The following is a 25,541-nucleotide window of genomic DNA, read 5'->3' on the forward strand; positions in this document are numbered from 1 at the left end:
CTTCTAGCACTAGAATTGCAGGAGAGTGCTGTTGTATACTCTGCTTGTTAAATAGGTGTGCGGGATCTAAACTCAGGTCCTCATGGTTTGTACAAGTACTTAACCTATGTACCCTTCTTTACAGCCTAACTTTCTGATTTTGATGAACTAGTACATATCCAATTGTTTGTAATTTTTATGTAGTCTTAGTGTATTGAACTTTCCATTTTATAGTGTCCTTCATTCTATTGTAACTTTATAAAGTTTCATCTGTTTTGTTCAGTGTTGGTGTTCAGTGTCGGTGTATTTGCCTTGGCTCCTGTTACTGTCCACATGGGCTGGTTTTCCATGCTTTCCTTTTCAGTTTATTTGTACTTCAGATTTATAGTGGATGCTTTGTAGGCAGCATTTAGTTGAATCTTACTGTTTATCCATTCTATCATTGGCTGTCTTTTGATCGGGACATTTAATGTGTTTACATTTACAAAATAATTACTAATTAAAGAAAGACTGGTTATTTTGCGATTTTTCTGTCTTTAAATTTCATCCTCTCCCCCACCCCATTCCCTATGATACTGTCCAATTTGTATTTAATTTTTTGCCTTTTGCTTTTTTTAGTTTACTCTGCTCTTTTGGTAGAAAGAATGTTTTAATTCTTTATTTTCTTCTAATTGTGTATTTTATACCTGTGATTACCAAGAGATTGACATTTATATTTCAATGCTTTTAATACTTTTGACTTTATATCAGCTTAATTGCAAAACCATACACAAGTTCTGCTCCTTTTCATTTCCATCCACACCGTTTTTTGTTGTTCATGTCACAGAATTACATATCTGTGCACCATATGTTCCCAAACATGATTTTTTTCAATGAATCAATTTCTTAAATCAACTAGAATAAAGTGTAGCATTATTAAGCTAAAGTTACAATAATAGTATTTTAACTAATGTAAAAATATATTTAAAATATTTAGAAATATCTCTTATGCCATTAGTAAACAAGTTGCAAATTAAAATAATAGTTTTGTAATTTCACATGTGCCTTCTATTATTGTCTTTATTACTATTACCATCTTTACTATTACTTCCTTTTTGTGTGGATTTGAGTTATTATTTATATGCTTTCCTTTTACCTAGCTAGCCTCCCTTGAACATTTGTTTTGCATAGATTTTAATGACTATCAACTTCCTCACTTTTATTTGGAATTTTCTTTTATTTAAAAAAAATTTTTTAAAGTGTACTTTATTATAAAATGTTTTTAAAAATTTAAAAAATTGTTTTTGCTGGATACAGGATCTTTAGTTGAACTTTTTTATTTTAAGTATATAAAATATGTCCATATACCACTTTTAATTTTTTAAGTTTTCTCTTAAGGCTTGTTTTTATTTTATGTTTTTGTCTGCATATATGTCTGTGCATGTGTGCATGGTGCATGTGAAGGTCAGAAGGCTTTGGATCCCCTGGAAATGGACTTACAGATGGTTGTGAGCTGCTATGTGGGTGCTGGAATTGAACCCGGGTCCTCTAGAAGAACAGCTGATGTTCTTAACTGCTGAGTGATCTCTCAAGGCCAGCATTTGCTTTTTTTTTTTTTAAAGATAAAATGTATATCCCTTGAGCTCATGATTCTCTTGCCTCAGCCTCCTCTGAGTTCTAGGATTATTGGGGTACCTCAACCCTGGCTTTTCATTTGCTTTTAAATGTCCTGCTCTTTAATATCTGTCCCCCAGAAGTTGAACAAAAATCAAATAAAGACATTAAAGAATAGGCACTGGCTCTGAGAGTTCCCTAGAAATGATTTCAGCCAAAAAAGGAACAGTAACTACCTATTTCTTTGTACCTTTTGGATCAGAAGTAACAGTCAGTAATCAAGGCACAGGTTTCCATATTTGAGGGACAGATAGCACTTTTTTTTTTTTTGGTTTTTCGAGACAGGGTTTCTCTGTGGTTTTGGAGCCTGTCCTGGAACTACTCTTGTAGACCAGGCTGGTCTCGAACTCATAGAGATCCGCCTGCCTCTGCCTCCCGAGTGCTGGGATTAAAGGCGTGCGCCACCACCTCCCGGCTAAGGTATTTCTTAAATCTTTTAAAAAATTTCTCTCTCTCCTCTTTCTCTCTTTTGGTTTTTCGAGACAAGGTTTCTCTGTAGCTTTGAAGCCTAAGCTGAAACTAGCTCTTGTAGACCAGGCATTGTCTCCTTGCTAAATTTTCTTTTTTAAAATGTGTTTTCTATACAAGGTGCAGTCGTATAGATAGCATTGCTTATGAACAAGATATAAGTTGTGCTTTTCTCATTTGAATGGATGAGTTATGTGCTGCATCTACGGTCTTTCAGACAGGATCAGAAGATGAGTTGCTAGGAGTTGGTATTGCAGCACTATCCTTTCACTTACAGTTGTTGTGAGATTTGGGTGTTTTCTAGTTAACACTGTGGGTAAGGCTTTCTTATTTTCTGAATTACTCTTGCAGAAAACGTTCATAATACAATGCTAGCAATCTGTCCTTCAGGACCTGCACATCCCTGTGTTTGCTTTCTAAATTAAAAAAAAAATCTTACTGACTTAGTTAATTATAAAGATTAAAGATAAATGACTTAAAACCGTATAATGCTGTAGATTATGCTTTGAGGCAAGCTTCTTGGTTCATTTTCCTTAGGAAAGAACTGCTCTACAGACGTGTGGGTGTTAGGTTTTAGGATTGCTTACACTGTGTTAGGTTTTAGGATTGCTTACACTGTTGGTGGCGAATTCTAAAGTCGTAGGTCTGCACTGGACTATGAGAGCCAGTCTTACCCATCTTTTGCATTTAGGTAAATATTTTACTTAACTATTCTGGACAGTCTTTGTGAGACTCTCTAGTCTCTACCCTCCCTTGGGAAGCACCCCATCTGTTATTTTATCGTATTGTGGTCTCAGGCCATTTAGAATGTTTTCTGTTTGAACTTGAATGTACTTCTCTTGCTTAGAGTGTCTGTAGCTTTAGTGATACAATGTTCAGCCTCTGTCATTACTCAAAGACAATAATAGACTTGCCCCATAGTGTTTGTTTTATTTTATTTGGGAACATGTAATAAAATACAAAACAGTTTTCATCTTTAACTTGTCTATAATATAAATCATTTTAGATTTTCTTAGTCACTTTTGAGAATTTTTTTATTCTCGAGTCTCTCCAGATCATTTATAATATGTGATTGGCCCTGTATTTAAAATGAGGACCCCTAACCATGTACAGTTTCTCAGAAGGAGGACTCCTTAAAATTGTATAATTTTCCCTCTGGAATGTTACAGAATTGTGATGTCATTTCTTATTTACTGCTTTAAAATGTAATCAACCAACTGTGTTTATTTTTAACTAAAATAACTATAATTGTAGCTTCTGTTTAGTAGAATCTGCTAGGTCAGAGACAATCTAGGGTTTTTGTTTTTTGTTTTTTTTTTTTAAAAAAAAAAGAGCCCTGACAGGAAAAAGTATAAATAATAGTGGAAAAAGTCCATTACTTAAAAATAATACTATATGATAAGTAGCTGATGATCTTGATATTAATGTATGCTTTAGAGGTATTTTAAGTTATTATATACTAGTGATTTGTTTTTATTAAAGTGGTTTTCACCACTAATCTGTTATAATGTAAAGAATAATAGTTTACAAAGTATTTAATTGTGGCTGGTGTGATGGCTCAGTGTGTAAAATTCTTTCTGCACAAGCATGAAGACTTGGATTAGGATCCCTGAAGACCTCCACATAAAAAGCCAAGCATGGTAGTGCTCCCTTGTAATGCCAGCACTGGAGAGCAAAGACAAGTGTTTCTAGGACTGGCTGGCCAGTCAGTCTAGCCAGAAAAGCGAGTTTATGGTTTAATCAGATCCCCTGCCTCAAAGAATAAGGTGGAGAAGCCTTTGCATAAGGCTTCCAGTGTTGGAGTCTGACCTCCACATGTGCCTGTATAGACAGTGCATATGCATGTGTGCTTGAATGTGCATGCACACACGCAAGCATGCACACACACATTTTGTATTTCAGTAGTATGCTGTACTGCTTATTTGTTCAGTTCTTGAAGTTTATAAAGTTACCTGTAAGTTTAATTACATAAAAATTATAGGAGGTTAAATGTGAGTCCACTTTCCGTAACTATAGTGTTCTAACAGAAACTATTACAAGAAAATAAAGAGACTTTGTTAGCTGACATAAGTGTAGAAAGCACAGGATTTGTACTGTTGTTTCTTGGACACTTGGATTGACAACTATAAGCAGATCAAAGTTTCTTCTTTCTTTTCTTTCCTCTTTCTCCTTGTCCTATTTTCTATTGTTTTCTCTGTGAGGCAAGTATGATATGTCAAAATGAAAGCAGAACAATTACTTGTCAGTTCAGGTTAGAAAAACCTAGAAAGTGGTTTGGATCCCTTTTAAAGCCTCTCACTGAATTCTGAGAGGGCATACAACCTCCAACCCCTCTAAGTGGAAATTAATCCATCTTTTACTCTCAAAGAATCAACCAAGGAAATCGGCAGTGGGAAACCCTGTTCTTGTTTGCAGATCATTTTTTGACCACGTTTGGTTAAAATGGTTTTCCCCTTGATATTTGTTGCATCTAGTTTATCTTTGTTTTTTCTTTTCCAGTTATCCTCTACTAGGTAATCTTTGAACAGTCGTGGAGTCTTTGATACCTTGCTCAAACTGTCCCATTTCCTCTTCCTGCCATCAGTTATCCATATTCATGAATTATTCATGTTGGGCTATGGATCTTACTGTATCTCCTCACTCAGGCATTTTAAATCTGCTTTATCATCCTATGTAACTGCCCCTGCCCTGGGCTTTGTCATCTCTTAGAGAACTATTCTTTTCAAAGATGTGAATCTCTTCTTTTCTTTAGTTGTTTTTCCCTCACTGGAGACACTGAAGCTGGTAGCCCTGGTGCTTCTCTTCCTTCTAATCTGCCAACTTCCTTTTCATCCTGGTTAGGTTTTTTTCTCAGCTTGACACAAATTAGTCACTTGAGAAGAGAGACCTCAACTGAGAAAATGCCTCCACCAGATTGGTCTGTGGGCAATTTTCTTGATGAATGATTGATGTGGGTGGGCTCAACTCATAGGGAGTGGGGCCACCTCTGGGCAGGTGTCCTGGGTTTTAGAAGGCTGAGTAAGCCAGTGAACAGATCCTCCATGGCCTCTGCACTAATTCCTTGCGTTCTTGCCCTGACTTCCCTGGATAATGGGCTCTACACTGTAAGCTAAAAAATCAAACAAAACAAAAACCCTTTGTTCCTCAAGCTGCTTTTGGTCATGGTGCTTGTCATAGCAATAGAAAATAATTATTAACTTCCAAAATGAAGGGTGCTCTTAATTATATTTTTGTTAAGGTCTTGTTTTATTATACTCTTCACCTACAGTATATATTTAGGTGTTTCTTTTCAGACATGTATTTTGCCTTCACAGCTCAGTTCAAATTCTCTCACGTGGTCTTTACTAATCCCCTAATTAAAAATTACCTTCACTTATTTTGTACTTTGCATTTTTGTTATATGACTTACTTTGACGGGACATACTTTAAATATTCAAGATCTGTAATAATCAAGAGAATATGCATTTTATTCAATAACCAATCTTTTGAAACAATATCTACTTTTCTCGAATTTGTTATTTTGACTTAAAACCATTGGTATTGTTCTTAAACCCTTGTAATACTTGCAAATTAATTTTATGTTAAAGTCTGTTATATTCTAGAATTTTATATTAGTTATTATGCTTTAGCATGGACTAATTTTCTCCTGGAGAAAAATATCTTCAGTCAGTTTTAGAATCTAAACTGGTACTGTTTGAGTAATGTGAACTGGAGAAGGGCTGTACTCTGCAGCATTCCCAGTCTATGGTGACAGTGTTGTCTGTGGACTGGAGAAGGGCTGTACTCTACAGCGTTTCCCGTCTGTGGTGACAGTGTTGTCTGTGGACTGGAGAAGGGCTGTACTCTGCAGCATTCCCCGTCTGTGGTGACAGAGCTACTATTTCATGTCTTACTAAGATAGTTGTTAATGTTGGTTTCTTTGCCTTCAGTTCTTTATGTAAGACACTGTTGTTTTTATTCATATCTGTGTAATTCATTTAATAATCATTCCTCAGCCTTGACTTTAGGGACCGTCTTACTGATTGACAAAGTCTATCCAAATTCTTAACCTCAGTGAGATAAATTTAAGAGCCTGAGTTTTCAAATTCTGACCCTAACACACAACAGAATTCTGAACTCTTGGGATTTTTTTCATCATCATGATTTTGTAGAAAGAACTCTTTATTAGCTCAGCAATCAAGAAGGACTAACATCCATAAACATTTAATGGAAAAGGCGCTGGAATATAGAATGGTAGAGTATTTGCCTGTCATGCGTGAAACCCTGGGTTAGATTTCCCACCAGTGCCTAAAACCAGGTATAGTGGGGTGCTTGCCTGTAATCCCAGCACTTGGGGAGGTGGAGACAAGAGGATCAGAAGTTTATAGTCATCTTCTATCAGTTACATGACTTCATAATAAGTTGGAGTTCAAGCTGGGCTATATAAAAAATGTCAAGAAAGATAAACATTTAATGGAGCAAATGAGCATAGTATTGAGAGAGCCGGTGACAGTGAGAGGGCTCAGTGGACAAGGGTGCTTGCCGCCAAACCCAAGGGTGCTTGCCGCCAAACCCGAAGGCCAGAGTTCAACCCCTGGAGCCCACTTGGTGGACGGAGAGAGCCAAGCTCCACACTTGTTCTTACCCTCACACTTGCTGCAGCATGCACACATACTCAAATGTAAAAAATGATTTAGAGAGTAAAAATATAACTGGAATTATGAAATAAGATTGTGCCTGTTTGTAAAGAACAAGGAGAAACATGGCTGCGTCTTCTTTAGATCTGCAGTGGTTCTCAGCCTTCCTACTGCTTCCTAATACAGTTTCTTATGTGGTGGTGACCCCCCCAACCATGAAACTGTTTCTTCATAACTGTGATTTTGCTATTGTTATGAATCCTAATGTAAATATCTGATATGCAGGATATCTGATATGTGACTCCCAGAGGGGCTGAATAGCCACAGGTTGAGAACCGCTGCTTAAAGCTATTGTTCCTGGCGTTTATGCTTTAAACATTTAAGAAGCAGTAAGGTGACCCCTGGGGTTTTCCACACTGTTTTGTATTTGTTATAGACATCCAGTGTCAAATTCAGGTTTTACATAGATCAGTCATTAAACATACATTTATTGAAGTCTTAACTGTGTCTAAATCACTCTTCGAGAGAGCTGCAGCCCTGGAAAACACATTTTATTGGGCAAGTAAGACATGCCAATCATGCCATGTAGAAGCATATCCAGTGGATTTATATTTGAGGTAAAGATTTGAAGAATTTAGTGAATTGATTTTTATTTTATGTGTATGACTGTATTGCTTGCGTTCATACGTGTACCATGTATATTTCCTTAATTAGTTAATAAAAAGCCAATATTTCCTTCTTGGGTCTCTGAGGGAGCTGAAGACTAGATATAGTTTTCCTTGTTTACCAGACACAGAAAGCAAGTTATGATAGAAAGTAAATTAGGTACAATACTTCTGACTCACCAAGATAGGATATATATGGAGTATTTTCTCTGAATTTGTCAAATACAAATAGACTAGACATTACTGATGTACTTATTGCCTGTATATATTGTCTATAGTTATTGTACTTACTGTATATAGTTCTTCTTATACATTAGTTATAGCCTTCTTTTTAATTTTAGACAAAATGGGGAATATAAGTGACATTTTATTCATGTTTTATTAAATAAAGCTCGCCTAGAGATCAGAAGGGCAAAGCTAAACCACTAGAGATCAGGCAGTGGTGGCGCACACTTTTAATCCCAGGAATTTGGAGACAGAGGCAGATGGATCTCTGAGTTCAAGACCACCCTGGGCTACACAAGATCAATGCTGAAACAAATCCAGGTGGTGATGGTTCACACCTCTAATCCTAGTCTTACACCTTTTAATCCCAGCATTAGAGGGAGTATAAAACGGGAGGAGAGAGAGGCTCTGGCTGCTTCATCTGTGGTGGCCCAGCCTTGTAGAGGTCAGATTTCTCTAGTGACTTGAGTGCTTTGCTTTTCTGGTTTTCGGATTGAACCCCAATTTCTGGCACTAGGTTTTTATTATTTGTGCTACAGCCATGTGCGTCCCTGCCAAGGCCAGAAGAGGGCACTCGATGTTGGAACTAGAGTTAGAGATGATTATAAACCATCATGTGGGTGCCAGGAGCCAGACCCATTGTCTGCAAGAACAGCAGATGCTCTTAACCACTGAACCAGCCTTTTAATTTCTTTCAAAAATATTTTAAAAAATTATTCTAAAAGGTTTTTTTTTGTTGTTGTTTTTGTTTTGTTTTCAAGACGGGGTTTCTCTGTGTAGCTTTGGCTGTCTTGGAACTTAATCTGTAGACAATGCTGGTCTCTACTTCAGAGTCTGCTTGCCTCTGCCTCCCAAGTGCTGGGATTAAAGGCCTGCGCCACTATGGCCCTGCTCTAAAGAATTTTTAAAAGGAGAAATTTGAGGGCCCCATCCTGTTAAACTTAATTAGCATGTTTTCCTGTAGATATCACAAAAGCTGTGGCTGGCCATGCAAATCATATTCTCTACTGACCATTTAGCTCAGGGATGGAAGATTATGAGGTACTTTAGAGAGTGCAGGGTAGTGTTCTATGATAGTTAATTTTCTTTTAGAACTGTAACCTTGTAAACTGAAAGCCAAGTAGCATTTTGTAGAATCTGTACGCTTTCTAGGTCACGAGTGGCTTCTAAACTAGCTTCTGGTGTGGTGAGCACACATCCTGAACTTTTCCACTGAAGGCCAGGTGTTCTTTATGTTTATTAAAATCTTCACCATCAGTGTCTGCTTGTAGTATTCTCCAGTACCCCCAATAGAAGTGATGCCCCTCCATACTCCAGTTCTTGTTCAAGAGAAGTAATTCGTGCTGTTTTATGTGGACATAATGTCTAAATTCTTAGGCTTTGGATTCAGTATAATGCCTGGAGTCAGTCATCCACTCAGTATAATGATTGTCAGTTCATTGAAATAACTGAATTATGGATTCATAATCTTTTTGTTTGGTTATGATTTTTAGGTTAAAACTTCAACAACAAATTGTGAATACTGAAAAGGCAGAGAAGGAAAAACTTGAAAATTCTGAACTGAAACAGGTGTGATTGTAATACATATTTTGCTTTTATTTTGTTAGATGCTTCTTTTAAGTCTGTTTTATATAGTTATTGCATTTACTCATATTCAGTACTTTGTAATCCAATCAGCATAATTGATAATATACTTTTAAAGCTGTTATATAAAGATGTTTCAATTTTTTCTGCTATAATTTAGTAGATTTGTTTTACTTTTGCCATTATCTTAATATATTGGTATGTTATAGCCTGTGATAAATTTTTTATTGTTAAAATGACAATTTTTGACATTCTGAATTTTAAAATTAATTAGAAATATCCAGTTTTTAAGTTACACATGTAAATTTATTTTCTGTGATGGGTTAATGAGTGGGGTTTTTTTTCTTGCTATATCTGTATAAAATTTAAGAGTTGTATTTATGGGAAAAAATTAAATTTTTTATTTTTTAAGATTTATTTATTATGTACACAGTGTTCTGCCTCATGTATGTCTGCAGGCCTAAAGAGGGCACCAGGTCTCATTATGAGCCACCATGTGGGTGCTGGGAATTAAACTCAGGACCTCTAGAAGAACAGCCAGTGCTTTTGACCGCTGAGCCATCTCTCCAGACCCCTTGTTTTTGTGTTTGGGTTTTCTTTCTCTCTCTCTCTCTCTCTCTCTCTCTCTCTCTCTCTCTCTCTCTCTCTCTCTCTCTCTCTCTCTCTCTCTCTCTTTCTTTTTTTGGAGACAGGGTTTCTCTGTAGCTTTGGAGCCTGTCCTGGAACTTACTCTTGTAGATCAGGCTGGCCTTGAACTCAAGATCCACCTGCCTCTGCCTCCCGAGTGCTGGGATTAAAGGCGTGCGCCACCACTGCCTGTTTTTGAAATTAATATTATTTGTTTCTGAATTCTGTTTTTTTTTTTTTCTTTTTGCTTGAAGTATTTCTTTTCTCTTAGAATTTTTGCACTTCAGCAAGATACTACCTTGCTTGTCCAATTCTGGGGCCCTAATTGGGAGAGAACAGTGCTTACATGTCACCTGGCATTGCTTGCATGTGCAGTTAGGGAACCTTAACCAGTAGGGTACAGTATTTCTTTCTTTGAGAGACGTGGCTATAATACTTAGATCTAGAGTTAAGTTTCTTGAAGGTTGCTTAGTTAAAAAGTTGTAATATAGAGTTAATGCTATCTACCTCAGTTTTTTAAAAAAGGAGTAAGTTCTACATGAAGAAAGTTATTCTAAAACAGAAATCTGAGGCATACCATATTACTATTTTCTAGTAATTGCTCCATGGATATGTATAGTCCTATCTTTTGTTACTTTTATACAATCAGCCATATAATGGTTCCCCCACCCCACTTAACTAATTTATTCTACTAAGAATCTTGCTTCTTGTTGGGCATGGTGGTACTTGCCTGCGATGCTAGCACTGGGGAGGCTGAAGCAGGATGATCATGAGTTTGTGGCTTGCCTGGACTGTGTGGCAAGGCCCTGTTTCTAGTAACTTTTGAATCATGGTGGTGTTTTGGTTTTGGTGATGGTAGGGATCAAATTCAGGCTTCTATGGTTCTTTTGATTTCTGTCACATGATTCAGTAAACTCTGAAAGGTCTTCCAGACAATGGCTAAAGAGAAGTTGAAGTGAAAGAAAAATGAAGACATATATTATAACACAGGACATCCCTGTGGGCCCTGCCACCTGGGAGAGCCATTTCTGAGGGGAGGTATTCTGCTTCTCACATGCCTTAATGAATGTCTTAGTGTCTTTTTGTTTCTCTCTCTCTCTCTCTTTTTTTCTTTTAAGCAAATCAGTCATTTGCAGATCCAGGTGACCTCCCTGACACAGTCAGAGAATGACTTGCTGAATTCAAACCAAATGCTGAAGGACATGGTGGAGAGATTAAAACAAGAATGCCGAAATTTAAGGAGCCAAGCTGAAAAAGCGCAACTAGAAGTTGAAAAGTAGAGTTTGCTCTTTATTATATACAAACTATTTTTTCTTCTATATAAAGTATATTTTATTGATGATTAAAACAGAGTGTATTTGTAGGTTGTGTACTTTCTCTTTCTTTTAAAATGAACTTTTACTTCTAATTTGCTTTTAAAAGTTTTAGGCATGGATAAAGGACCTTTAAAGGACCTTTAAAATTCTGAGCACAGTGTTCCCAAAAACTCTTAAAGAAAAACCTTTATTCATTGAGCAGACCAGAACATGGTTCCCAAATCTGTTCTGAATGCCAGAGAACAGAATGATTTGGTTGTGGGATTGTGCTCTGTCTGTCTGTCTCTGTCTCTCTCTGTCTCTCTGTCTCTCTGTCTCTGTCTCTGTCTCTCTCGCACGCGCGCGCCTTTTCGATTTCCTTTTGAAAAGTTATTTACTTATTTGTATTCTTTTCATCTTGGAATTGTCTAGTTGTAGACAGTAAACTGGTAAGGAAAATGCTGGGCACACTTGGGATTTGTACTTCTGAGAAGACGCTGGCATGTGGTACAGTGGGACTGGGGGGTAGCTCAGTACAGTTGACTGGCTGTTATACAGAGGTCCTGGATTTGATCCCTAGCAGCACAAAAATAAATTTTAAAAAGCAAAAACAAATAAATGTAGAATACTGTTTTATAGTTGCTTTGTTTTTTTAATAATATGTTATTTTTATTTATCTATAGGACAGTTTTCTCCAAATTTGTTCTTAAATCAATTTTACCACATAAAACTTTTCAGTTTTTCTGTTTTTCATATTTTAAGGCTTGTCTATGTTTTATAGATGGAGTTTTATGTATGGGGAAGGCAGTTAGAAAGATATATCTCTATAATGTGTTGTGACATTCCAGAGGCTCTAACTTCTTCTTCTGTTTTGCCAAAGAAGAAATGTGTATCTTTTGATCCTCGGATATTTGATTAAAATGAGTATAAAAATTCTAATGGCACACAATGTAGCTACGGATTAGGTAACTCACTTTGGTTTCACACTGGTATCCATTGTGTTGCTATAAGTAGCTCGGGAAAAGGACTCAGCAGTAAAGTGTTTCGCATGTGCACGACTCTGAGTTGTGTTCTCAGTGCCCAGGCTCAGACATAACACAATACTGGATTTCTAGATCAGTAGAGTTTAACTTTTGTTCCAGCTAATATACTTAAAATCTGTATGAGTAATTAGACAAGCAGTCTAACATTTTTTATTTTCATTTTTAATGGCCATATAGTATCGATGATAAAATTCATATTATTGGTAAGTATGCAGGGTAACTTTTAAATTATAGTTGTATTATTACTAGGATACAACTTAAAATATCATTTATACAAAATTTACACAGAAAAATATTTTTCATTAATACTTAATATTTAGCTTGGTTTTTTTGTTTGTTTTGTTTTTGTGATAAGGTCTCTCTATATAGCCCTGGCTATTCTGGAATTTGCTATGTCGATCAGGCTGACCTTGCTCTCACAGAGATCAAATTGCCTATGCTTCTGGAATGCTGGTGTTAAAGGTGTTCGCCACCACACCTGGCATCAGACTTGAATTTTAATTGCCTTTAGTAGGTGCACTTCATAGCTTGGTGTTTATAATCATTGTTCAGGTTTTAAGTGCTTATTCTGACAATAAATAAGATGTTTCTTAATGCAACTTAGTTGCTCTAAATTCAGTTTCCTCGTTTATTTAGAAGATGACAGAAGTACCTTAATCTAGGAGTTTAGTGTAAACATAGTGACTATATTACTTTAAATACAGTGTCATATTCATAAAACTTGCTCTTTAGTGACAGTGTGAGGAAATATGTAGCCATATAAGAGTCACTACGGCTGGAAAAGATGGGATGTGGTCAGGCAGGCAGGGAGTTTGAGAACACTTGTGATAGTGTCTGTTTGATGGAAGAACTGCTGTCAAATTCCTTGGTCTTGTTCTCTGACAGGACATTGGAAGAAAAACAGATACAGTGGTTGGAAGAGAAGCATAAACTTCATGAGCGAATCACAGACCGGGAAGAAAAGTATAATCAGGCTAAAGAGAAACTACAGAGAGCTGCAACTGCTCAGAAAAAGGCAAGTGGCTTTAAGAGAATGGTTTCTGTAGAGTCAAGCATCATTGTCCAAGAATAACTGAGGGTGAGGCTTTGTGGTGTATTTGACTTGATACCTACACATCACATTTTTTTATTGATCTCGCAGAGACAATTGAGAAAATCCAACTAATGGGTGTGTTTCTAAAATTTTTAGAGCTAAATTTATTTTCTTAAAGATGCTTTTTTCGGTACCAATTCATGCAAATGTGTCTGACTTATTCTTCACTTAAGTCGTAGTGTGACTAGACCTGTTTCAACAATACTTAACGTCTATCACATTGCTTTTGTGGTTAAAGTCTTTTTCTTGAGCTGGGTTAAGAATGGTAAGAATTTCCCAAGACTATCCAGTAAGTTCTAGGTCACTCAGGGCTTCATAGTGAGACTTTGTCTAAAACAACACGGCAAAAGAGAACACTTGTTTCCAACTCAGCAAATAGAGAAACAAATGTCTCCCTGCCCCAGCAGTGGGATCCTGGACTTACCCTGACTTCTAAAGCTACCTTGATGCGTTCTCTGAATTGTCCTTTGTAGGCATCTGTTTTTCTAGTCCAAAAGCTTCACATTCTTGGAAACAATGCAGTAGTACTTCATGTACATTAAGTAGCCAGATGATTCATCTAGTCAGTACTTAAAGCTTCTTTCTGCTTCAGCAAGGACTGTCGTAGATCCCATCAGCACCAGTGACTCAGTGTGCCAGTGATTCAGCTGTTCTTTTCAGCAGCCTGAGTGTGGGGAGAGACGGGGTTGTGTGTCTACGTTTGAAAAGTCTCCATTTAGTGAATTGGGGTCCTTTGTAGTGGCATTGGTTGTGACGAACAAAGACAATGCGAATGAAAGAAATATGCACAGTTACACCAGTATCTTAATATCCATATAACTTTGGGTGGGTTAAATGTTCATTAATTGCATAAGATAAATAACTTAAGTCCTTCTCATGATACTGAAAGTAATATAGGATTGAGATCAGAAGACAATGTTTCTTATAGAAGAAACCCAGTATTTTTATCCGTGTGGAAGCACATTTTTTTCTTCTTATTTGTCAGCTGTATTCCTTTCTGTCCATATGTAAATTCTGAAAGGCTATTAGTGTTAATGACATTTCAGTGATTTTTCTTTTTAATGACTCCAGATGATCTTAGCAATTCTACTGTACCTCTTGTACTGTTTGGAGTTTAGAAACATTCAGAAATCTCTAGAAAGTATTGTGAGCTATTTATCTTTTGCAGATAAACTTTTTTGTTGCCGTATTCCTAATTATTAAGGTTAATTTGGGTTAACTTGTTTTGGAGTAAAAGTGACATCCGGTGGTGACAGGGATTATCAACTGATTGTAGGTGTACCAGAAAGAGGACAGGTTACTTAAAATCCTACAAAATAGTATTTTTCTGCTATTGTAATAATGCTAATGTATTTCTTCTCAAATACTTAACCAAATGATGGGTGAGAACATAGTGCCATTTCATTTTTACATTATTTATTTATTTGTGGGGTTATGGGGGAAAAGATGGAGGTGGCAGATTCCCCTATGCATAGAGGACCTCTATCATTCTCTGCTTATTTCTTTGAGACAGGGTACCTCTGAACCTAGAGCTCAGGTGTGTTTTTGAGGCTAGACTGAAAGCCATCAAACTCCCGTCATTTTTCCTTTCTCAGCTTCCCTTAGACTAAGGTTACAGGTCTGCATAAGAAACCTGGCTTGTTAGGTAGGTGTTGAGATCCAAATTCCAGGTCACTTCCTCTTCAACATTGTACCATCTCTCTCCAGTTTCTCATTTCAACTTTTCTTTGTTGAATTTGAGGCAGAGTATTGTTATGTAGCACTGGTTGACCTGGAACTTGCTACATAGACCAGCCGGACCTTGAGCTCACAGAGATCTGGCTACCTCTGCTTCCCAAGTGCTGGGATTAAAAGCGTGGGACACCACACACGGCTTTTATTTCGCTTTTAAATATGTGATATGTAAATTATGATTTGAGTCTTAGGAAATTGCTCAGTTCAATCCAGTGAATAACAGTGACCTAGAGCTGTTATCTATTATACCATGTGGAACACTTCCCTAGGAATTTAATTTTATCAGTTGAAGGTGAAGAAGTGCGTGTGTGCGCGTGTGTGTGCGTATGTGTGTGAGAGAGTACTATGTATTTGAGAATATGTCATTTTAGGGGTTTAAGTGACCTTAGCCCTCAGATAGCTTTTACAAATTGGGGAACTGACGTTGTAGATAACCAGGATAATTTGACCTGTTAGAACCCAGTTTTTGCAAGTTATAGTGGTATGTACCTATAATCCCAGCACTTGGGAGGCTGAGGCAAGAATAGTGTGTCCAACCTGGACTACTTATGGAGATAGTGTTTCAGAAAACCAAGGTAGGGAGATCCTGACTTGGGTCTCTGGTATACAGCCCATACCTTTCTACTCGTATTCTTTTGTTCTTTCCATTGATTCTAGATATCTTTTAAGTTTTCTCCTTAGAGCCATGGTTCACATGAGTTATTTCCTATGTCAGAACAATTAGTGTAAGTTAACTCTTACCATTTCTTAGCTTTAGTTAAGCATCCTAGCCAGTCATGGTAATGCAGACCCTTAAATCACAGTACCCTGGAGACAGAGACAGAAGTAGGAAGATCTTTGTGAATTTGAGGCCAGCCTGGTCTACATAGGGCATTCCAGGCTAGCAGAGTTCACAGTGAGACTGTCTCAAAGCAAAACAAAGATCTTCTACCACAATTTTTCTATCATTACAAACACATAATTTATAGTGGAGCAAAAAACTTTAAGGACTTCATTTAAATGTGAAAAAAATCATAACTTTATTATGCAGTAAGACTTAAACCACAAACTAGTAATCTAGAATAGAAATTGTAAATTTTTGTAATGTATTACCCATGAAAAACTCTTAAACTCAAAACTAGCAACTTTGTTTTCCCTTTGGGCTAGATAAGCATGCCATCTGGGTATGTTTATTCAGAATGCTAAACTTCTGAGCACAAGACTTAATATCATTTTTAGTAAGTGTATTTAGGTAGAGCTTTTGGTGGAAATGCAATGTTGATATGGTCATCATTTTTTAATTTGTTTTTGAAAAGCATGGCCGGGGACCTTGCATGTTGTTTTTTGGTTGAAGATTTCTCTCTGTATCTCTGCCAGCTGTCTTCACTGTTTGAGTGTGCTATGAGCACACTGAGTTATCTGTCCTTTTGAGGCAATTGAAATAACAGTTTGCAATTTTTTTTTTTATTTTAAAATGAGTCTCTCTGAAATAATCTTGTAGTTCTGAAACTTCCAGATCCATCTGCTTCCCATGTGCTGGTGTTTACAGGTGTGTACCCACAGGCCCAGCTGAAGAAGTTCTTGGTCAAATACTATTGTGAACGTTTTCCCATAGAGTGATGAGCCATAGCCTTTAAGTTTCCAAGTATTTTATGAAACATGTTATGTGGTGTAGCATGATGCTGAAAGAGAAGAGAAGCCATCATTACTCCCTAACCTTGACAACTGTGTAGTCTCTTTTGAAGAAAGAAGTCAGTGTTTAAGAGATACCTGGATAATACTATCAAACACTTCCAGGTTGTGTACATAGACACTAATTTGAGAACCCCTGTACCTGTACCAAGACCTTCCCCCTTTCAGTAAATAGTAAGTAAACTAGAAGAGCTCGCCAGACTCCAGTGTACAGTTCGAAACCCATGGTCACAGAGGCAGCCCTACTTAAACCCATTATGTCACAAAACAAAAAGATGTGAATGTGGGAAGGGAATTGTAGGGAGAGGAGGGAAGGCTGATAGGGATAGGAGGGAGATAAGAGAAGGCGAAGGAAAGAGTATTCAGAATTCATTTTATACATATGAAATGGTCAAAGAGCAAATTTAGTAAAAGCTACAAAAAAAAAAAAAAAAAAACCTGAAGGCAAGAAACTTTTCATGAGGTGAGAAACCTAGATAGAAGTTCAGGGTATAAGAATGAAGGTAGAGAGTAACTAACTCCCAGAGATCTTCTTGAGGAGAAATGACAGGATACAGTCACGTGCAGTTTACATGTAGACCTGGCTACTCATGTGGCTGGGGTAGGAGGATGGCTGAGCTTAGGAATTTAGAGTAAGCCTAGGCTTGGTGAGACCCTATCTCAAAAACAAACACCCCACAATATGCTGGTAAATAAATAGGTGAAAGGGGTCATTTTAGCTGTCGGAACGTAAGTGGAACTGGGTGGTGGAATGAAGAACATGAAGTGCAAGGAGTTTTGAGCAAACACAGATCGGCAGTGGTGGCTGCACGTCCGAGTAGACATGGCCTAACCTCAAGCAGAAACACTGACTAGAGATAAAAGGAAGCCGCAAGACAAGGGCGTCAGCTTTGTTATAAAGTGAAATGAGATTTTGAATGGGTGAGGAGAAAGCCTAAACTGGATCGAGTTGTGAGGAGGAGCTGGTGCTGTGGACATGCCCATGGGTGTGCCCATGCTGTGGGATACAAGAAAAGAGTGATGTCTCTATGACCACATGCTTGCCCATAACCCCAGTGCTGTTGGCCTCAGAGACAGGAGGCTTGCTGGGGCTCACTGGGGCTCAAAAACAAACCTGTGACCTCCGGGTTCGGCTAGAAACACTAAAGTGAGTATGGCAGAGAGTTGACGGCAGGGTACCTGACATCCGCCTGTGGCTTCTGTACATGTGCAACACACACAGACACACCGCCCATAGTTTAAAGGGGGCAAATGATCCTTGAATGTGGTTAATTCGCTAATCAAAGGGGAATCCCAATTCTTGTTTTTGAGGTTTTAGCAGGGGAGAACCGCTATCTATGTTGCATTTGTCTTCCCCCCCATTTTGTTTTAAAATAGGATCTCAAGTAGTACAAGGAAGCTTTGAGTTTTCTATGTATTCCAGGCTAGCTTGATTCTCCTGCCTTAGCTTTCTGAGTGCAACCACACCTAGCTCTACATACCCTATAAGAGTTTTCTTACTCCTAACTGGGTGGTGGTGGTGCACTCCTTTAATCCCAGCACTCGGGAGGCAGAGGCAGGAGGATCTCTGTGAGTTCGAGTCCATCCTGGATGACAGATTGAGTTCTAGGACAGGCTCCAAAATTACACAGAAACCCTGTCTTGAAAAACCAAAAAAAAAAAAAAAAAAAAAAGGGAAAAGAAAAAAAGAGTTCTATTACTTCTTTGTACTGTAAGACATTGGTCTTATGCTGTGTTTCTCATGGAATGCTAATGCAAACATGCCTACTCTAATCACCTTTTAACTTGATTGCAGCTGGAAAGACCCTTTTCCCAAATCACATCACTCTGGGGTGCTTTCCAGTACCAACAACCAATCCACAGTCCTCTGGACACCAACTGGTCTTGCTTGAGCAATTCAATTTTGAAACTACCTGGAATGATAGTTAAAACTATCAAGTTAAGTGGTTTAGTCCCCTAAGAATGCACCCTTCCAACTCTAACCACAAGTGTAAGGTACCCAACTGGCCATATATTAGGAGTTCCCATGATTTCTTTTTTTCTTTTTTTTTTTTTTTTTTGATATTTAAAATTTTGCTTGGATTCAGGAGAGCACTTTACTGATGTATGCCAACTTACTATAAAAGACACCATTCAGGAACAACCAAATGGAACAGATACATAGGTAACTGTGTAGGGTGTAAAGGACCATGCTGTCTGTACATGAGTTATTTTGTCCACCAGCACAGAAGCTCTTCAGAGGTCTTATTTGTTTGTTGAAGAGATTTGGCAGAACTCAGTGTACCTACCTTCTCCTCCTTGTAGGTTAGAAGAGTGGACTTTAAACTGTCATCATGTGCCCACTTGCTCTCTCTAGTAGCCTCCTATATCCTGAGGGTTGTCCTGGGTCCCCAATGTAAGTCACTTTATTACCATCAATAGGAGAGACTGAGAGAGACTTCCTGCTGATTATAAAGGGCACCCCTATCACTTAAGAGATTCCTAGGGTTTGGGGGAACTCTGTGCCAGTAACGGGAAACAAAAAAAAAATGATTTTTCTTAAGATGTTTTATCTCTGTCCTGAGGTCCTAAGTGGGCCTGTGTTTTGGTGAGGTTTATTCCATAATGTTGTCACTAAGACAGTTCAGAAAATATGCCAAGGGCTTGCTAAGTGCTTTGTATAGTTCACTGGATTACCAAGGTGACCAGATTCTGTGCTTTAGGAACATGGTCTGTAGTGGGTAGGGGAGGTGCCTGCTAAGATGAAAAGTAACAAGATGAGGGAGGGAGTGTTCCATCCTCTAAGGCAAGGTTTACTTGGTAACATTTGAGCAGGACTTAGAGGAAAGGAAAGATGTCATACTGATTTACATAGAAGGTCTTGTTCCAGATATGTCCAGATGGCTTGTTCTGTGAAACGAACACAAGGAGGTTCTGGTGTCTAGGCTGGTGAGGCATGGTACCAGGGCAGGTGACACAGGGGCTCTGGCTTCTATTCTGAATGAAATAGGAATGCATTGGAGACTTCTGAATTGAGAGTTTATATGATCTGAACTACATTTTAAAATAGTCTCTGTTGTATAGAAAAGCAAAAGAACACTCAGGAAGACAGCTTTGTAATCATCCAAGTTAGTGACCATGGTTTCTTAGGGTAAAGATCTAATGATGTGGTCTCAGTCATCACAGTGTGTAGATTTGTTCAAGGTAAAGCTTTGTAATGATTTTACGGGGCGAATGAGAAATCTAAGACAATAGAATATTAGACTGAGCCTCTGGTAAAGTAGTTAGCCTTTACTGACTTGGAAAAGACTGGAATGCATGGGTTTGCCAGTAAAACTTTTGAACATGCTAGCTTTTTAAACATTGTATTTTTTAAAGCATCTCATTGTTTTATGCATATGGATGTTTTACCTGCGTTTGTGCAGATACACCATGTGTGTGCAGTGCCCACAGAGGCCAGAAGTGAGCACTTGATCCCTGGAACTGGAGTTAACTAGGTTGTGAATCCTATGTGGGTGCTGGGACTTTGATCCAAATCGTCTAGAACAGCAGTGCTGTTAACAATGGAGCCATCGCTGTACCCCCTGAACATGTTAACTTCTGAAATGCTGCTGTTATTTGCATAGTATCCTACAAGAGTTCATGTGTTAAAGGTCTGTTCTTCAAGCAGAAATAATCAAAGTGCTGTGGCCCTTAGAAGGCAGTGGAAGGTCCCTGAAAACATGGACTTGAAAGGAGTACGGAACCTCATTCTCTCTACTTCACTTAGTTGCTGATGTCTTAGAAGAGATTTGTCCCATTAACCCCTCCTGCAGGATGTACTAAAGCAGGGGAGAGATCTGACCTTAGATTGGAACTTCCGAGATTGTGAAGCAAAGTGGACCGTTGTCTTTGTAAGCTAGCTACCTCAGAGACCTAGTTTCAGTCATGTGGCACTGAGGAGTACACATGCAGTGCGGCTTCCATGTGGAGATGATAAATTAGCTGGCTTCATGGACCTAATTGACTAGAAGAGAGTAGACTGGGTTTGATAAATTAAAAGCTGGATTCATCGGCATATAAATAGTATTTAAAGCAGTAAAACTCAATGAAAAGAGACTAGATCTGAGAATAGAACTTTAAGAAATTGTGAACTTTAGAAGTTGAAGAGGAGGAACCAGGTAGTGGCCAGTATGGTAGGAGAACCAAAAGAAGTACTTGATGCCTAGTGCAGAAATGCCTCACAAAGGGTCACATTGGGGCAGGTGACATTAATATGTGTAATGATAAGACAGCATGTGAAGTCCAAGGGTGGATTTCACTGTGGCCGTTGCTGGTTACCTTCACAAGGGCTAGTTCCATGGAGTAGGAAATATGCAACGACTAAAGTGGATTCAAGGAGAAATAGTTATATGGAAACATTTGCTTGTCTAGGGAGTTTAGTCGTGAAAAATAGCAGAGAAATAGGATTAGTAGCCATGGAGGAGTAGGTTTTTTTTTTTTTTTTAAGAAGGAAGAAATTGTAGGATGTTTCAGAATCTCAGAGAAAAAGATAAAGGGAACAGTTGTAGGACCATTTGTAGGACCCTGCAGCAGGCAGATGAGCATGAGATTCAATTTAGAGGGGGAAAGGATAGTTCCTTATTATTGTTACCCTGCTATAACAAAAGTGTCATGAATGGAATAGGTCATGTGATGTGGGATTCCCCTCTGTATGCTGTGAATATGTTTTATTACCATTTGTTAATAAGGAAGCTGCTTTGGTCTATGGCAGGGCAGAATATAGCTAGGAAAATAAAGTGAATGCAGAGAGAAAAAAGGCAGAGTCAGGCGGATGTCATGTAGCCTCCCTGGAAGCAAGATGTGAGGTAACAAACCACAAGCCTGATGGTAAAATATCATATAATAGAAATGGGTTAATTTAAGATTTAAGGGTTAGTTAATAACAAGTCTGAGCTAATAGGTCAAAGAGTCTGTCATTAATATTAAGCCTCAGAGTGATTATTTCATAAGCGGCTACAGGAGCTAGTGAGCAGGACCTGGTGGGGTATGGAGAATATTTGTAACTACACTCATACATGATAGAAGCTATTCTTCATTGTTGAAGAGGGTAGGAAGTTCAAGACCCATGCATTAGCAGATTATGTGCTGAATGAGGGCCCGCTTTGTGGTGCATAAATGATGTCTTGTAGCTGTGTTCTCACATAGTAAGAAAAGAGAAGTTCCTCTTTACTTCCCGTGCTAAATAGTGCTTAGTGGATGAAGACTATTTCTTCAAATTTTTATATGTAATGCACAGGTCTACATAAATATGAATGGAGATAGCACTATGTACCCAGAGTGGTTATAATCTGATACATAACCCAATACTAGTGGAGATGTAGAACATCAGGAACTCCTTGATAATTAATTGCTGGTGAGAATGCAGAACGTGCTACCACCCAACACTTAGGTCAGTTTTATACAATGCTACATAAACTCTACCTAGAAATCATCTGTTACATTCCAAGGTATTTACTCAAATCAGTTTAGAACATTCATCTTTATGAAGAATTGAAACACAGTTATAGCAGCTTTTTGCCATTACTTGGAACCAGTCAAAGTATCCTTTAATAGCTAAATGAATAAACCGTGGTATACTCGTATAGTTTATTATTAGCAGTAAAAAGAAGTGAGTTGCCTAGCCACACAAAGACACGGAAGAACCTTAAGTGCATTTTGCTAGCTCAGAGAATATGATTCCGAGTATAATGAGGATGAAGCAGAGCTGTGGAGAGAGTGGAAAGGTCGGTGCTTGCTGGGCTTCGCAGACGGATGAAAGGGTGAGGTTAGAGCACTGTGCTGTGGACATGCAGTGGGTGTAAACCACAGAGATGGACAGCAAAGAGAAAAGGCTCTCGTACCACTCTACCCTTTGGGTACAGAAATACATTAGTGTTGGCGTATCAGCTTTGACAAGTGTCCCTTAACAGTGTAAGACAACAGTAATGTAAGTTGAGTGGACAGGGTAGCAGATGGAAAGGATTCACTTTTTGTTGAGTTTTCTTGTAAATTCATTGCTGTAAGAACTAGTTGTCTGAGCGCTGCGTGTGCTGCGGCACTCCTGTACCTCCTTACGCAGAAGTGAGTCAGTGTCTGAAAACGCAGACTGGGCATATGAGGAAATAACAGCATCTACAAAGCCTGGAAAATAGCACTCTCAAGATACAGATGTTACAAGAAAATAGCACTCTCGGATACAGATGTTACAAGAAAATAGCACTCTCAGATACAGATGTTACAAGAAAATAGCACTCTCAGATACAGATGTTACAAGATTTAAAAGGACAGGTGGTGGCCGCCTTTAATCCCAGCACTCAGAAAGCAGAAGCAGGAGAATCTCTGTGAGTTTGAGGCCAACCTGGTCTATAGAGCGAATCCCTGGACAGTCTCCAAAGCTACAGAGAAACTTTTGAAAAACCGAAAGGAAAAAAAATTAATAAAATTGGTAATTCTCAGACACCTCAGAGGACCAATTAGACAAATGCAAATGTTTATCACTGATGAAAAACTGGTTACTAGTACATATTGTATAAATAGTAAAAATAAAAAGAACATTATAAAAATAATACTACCTATTGCATATAGTAAAAATAAAAAGAATATTATAATAATTATGCTGATTATATATTTAAATGAAAGGAATACATTCCTTGAACATCTTAATGAAGCAGGTATGAGAATAATTAGGAAATCTGGAGTCTTAACATCTATTAAGGGTAAAGAAACGGGATCTTTAATTAAAATCTTCCACAAAGAAAATTCCTCCTTTGGCTTCACTGGTAAATTCTTCTAAATAATTAAGGAAGAAATAATATTGGTCTTAATTTTCCCTAGTAATAAAAAATAGAATGTCCTTATATTTTATGAGGTTTAAATACGGTGCAGTCATAAAAAAAAGAGAATTTTATCATTTAAACAGATACAAAGTTGTAAATATTAGGAAGCTCAGTATAATTCTATATTAAAGTAACATAAGGTTCATTCTAAGACTAAAAGTGGGCTAGCGTGCAAGACTGACGAGTATAGTTCAGTGAACTCTCAACGAAGAAGGCAAACTACTATGACTGTCTACTGGGTATAGAGAACAGCTGAAGACATCAGCACCTTTCATAGCAGAAGCTACAAAATCCTCCAGCTAACACACTCACTGATTAAATGTTTAATATCTCCTTCATCCAAGAGAGGAACAAGCTAGATCAGTCCACTAGGAACATTTTTTTCATTATTTTGATGGAGGTTCTAGCCAATTTAATGAAGTAAGCAAAATAGGTATAATTATTGGAGAGAAAGTAAGATTGCCATTCATAAATTAAATGATTATGCATGAAACAAATCTAGCAGTAATTATTAAAATAGGTTAGGGATATTTATTTATTTATTTATTTATTTATTTATTTATTTATTTGACTTATTTTTTGAGACAGTCTTGCTGTGTATCCAGACTGCCCTTGCACTCAAGAGACACTCTTGCCTCTGCTTCCTGAGAGCTAGCTAGGGTTAAAGACTTGCCACCATGCCCAACCTAAGATATGTAAATTTTTAAAGGTGGTGGTTAAAAAGTCAAACAACAAACTAGTTATCTTTATGCACAGTTGGAAAAATGAAATATGTAAGTGTCATTTATTATAATAGCAGAAAAATGTAAATAGGCATAAATCTTACATATAAAAATGTTTATTTAAAACTATAAACTTCTCAGAATAATTTAAAGCATGATTAAAGAAGAAAATCATATCATGTTCATGCTTTGGAAAATTCATTGTTAAACCAGCTCTTCTCAAGTAGATCTACAAATTAAATATAATCAAAATCTTTGAATATTCCTGTATAAAAGTAAAAAACAAACTGTAAACCTTTCAGAGTATTGGAAGGAGTAGATAACCAAGGCAATCCAGAAGGAAAGTGAAGCAAGCAAGATCTTGCTACCAAAGTATCAGCCCCTGCATTCAGCAGAGTGGAGCCCTTCGAGGGCACTGTGTCAACTGCTTGTCCTTCACCCACTCAGCACTGTAATGTGGATAAAAAGATCCATGTTCTTAGAAGAGAAAGGTGAAATTCGTGACTATAACCAGTATATAACTTGGGAGAAAACCATAGGATGTTGGTGTAAATAAACATTTCTTAAATAGGGCACAGAAAAGATATGATTGACAATTTGAAAATAAAAGTAAATTTTCCGAAAAATGAATTTTTTCCTTTAATGGTGCCTTTTTTAAATTAACAAGTTTTTATCATTATTTTGGAAAATTCTGTCCTGTGATTATTTTTAATGCTAAATATCTGCATTTTCACATTTTCTATAAAAGATAAACGAATTAAACCATCAAAAATTTTATAAAATTTAGATGTGTTGTTTAGTCAATTCTTTTGTATTTCTAAGAATTCATACTATATTAATGCCAATTTTTACCAAAAGAAATGAAAAGATTAAAAATCAGTTTAGATTTTTGACTCTTTGTAGAAGCTTGAATCTGTTTTTTGCCCGTATTCCAATTTCACAACACAAAATGTTCTAATTTTTCTAAGAATTAAGATTATAAATTCTTTTCGCAGACACACAGTTTAAAGTTCCTTTGAGCTACACACTTTGGCTTTGAAAATATCTTTCAACTCTGAGAAATTTGACAATATAAAGCTTGCTACTGAAACGGCATGTAAATGAATGTGCAAACTGGAACTTCAGTAGAATATCTTACTTGGAAAGGTGCTTTTTAAAATTATTATTAACGTTTTTTTCCCTTTATTTTACATACCAACCACAGTTTTCCATCGCTCCTCTCTTCCCATTCTCTTCCCCACTTCCAACTCCCTCTCCGTACACACACGCCGTCTCTGTCTCCATTCAGAAAGGGGCAGGCCTCCCATGGGCTGGAACATAGCATGGCACA

At 37.5% G+C, this 25,541-nt stretch overlaps 1 protein-coding gene across 3 annotated transcripts in view; it reads left to right on the forward strand.

Moving 5' to 3' along the window:
* Cep83 (centrosomal protein 83) overlaps positions 1 to 25,541 on the forward strand; it is a 102,318-nt gene that overhangs the window by 69,653 nt on the left and 7,124 nt on the right. For 2 of the 3 annotated variants that reach the window (XM_057757803.1, XM_057757804.1), the window contains 3 exons: positions 9,100 to 9,175; positions 10,936 to 11,093; positions 13,041 to 13,170. In XM_057757803.1, the coding sequence (XP_057613786.1) occupies positions 9,100 to 9,175; positions 10,936 to 11,093; positions 13,041 to 13,170 (364 nt within the window). Of the gene's footprint in view, positions 1 to 9,099; positions 9,176 to 10,935; positions 11,094 to 13,040; positions 13,171 to 25,541 lie in introns of those variants that run through there. The other variant, XM_057757805.1, reaches the window with a different exon arrangement.

The sequence above is a fragment of the Chionomys nivalis genome, chromosome 25, assembly GCF_950005125.1.
Source record: "Chionomys nivalis chromosome 25, mChiNiv1.1, whole genome shotgun sequence".
NCBI classification, from domain to species: Eukaryota; Metazoa; Chordata; class Mammalia; order Rodentia; family Cricetidae; genus Chionomys; species Chionomys nivalis.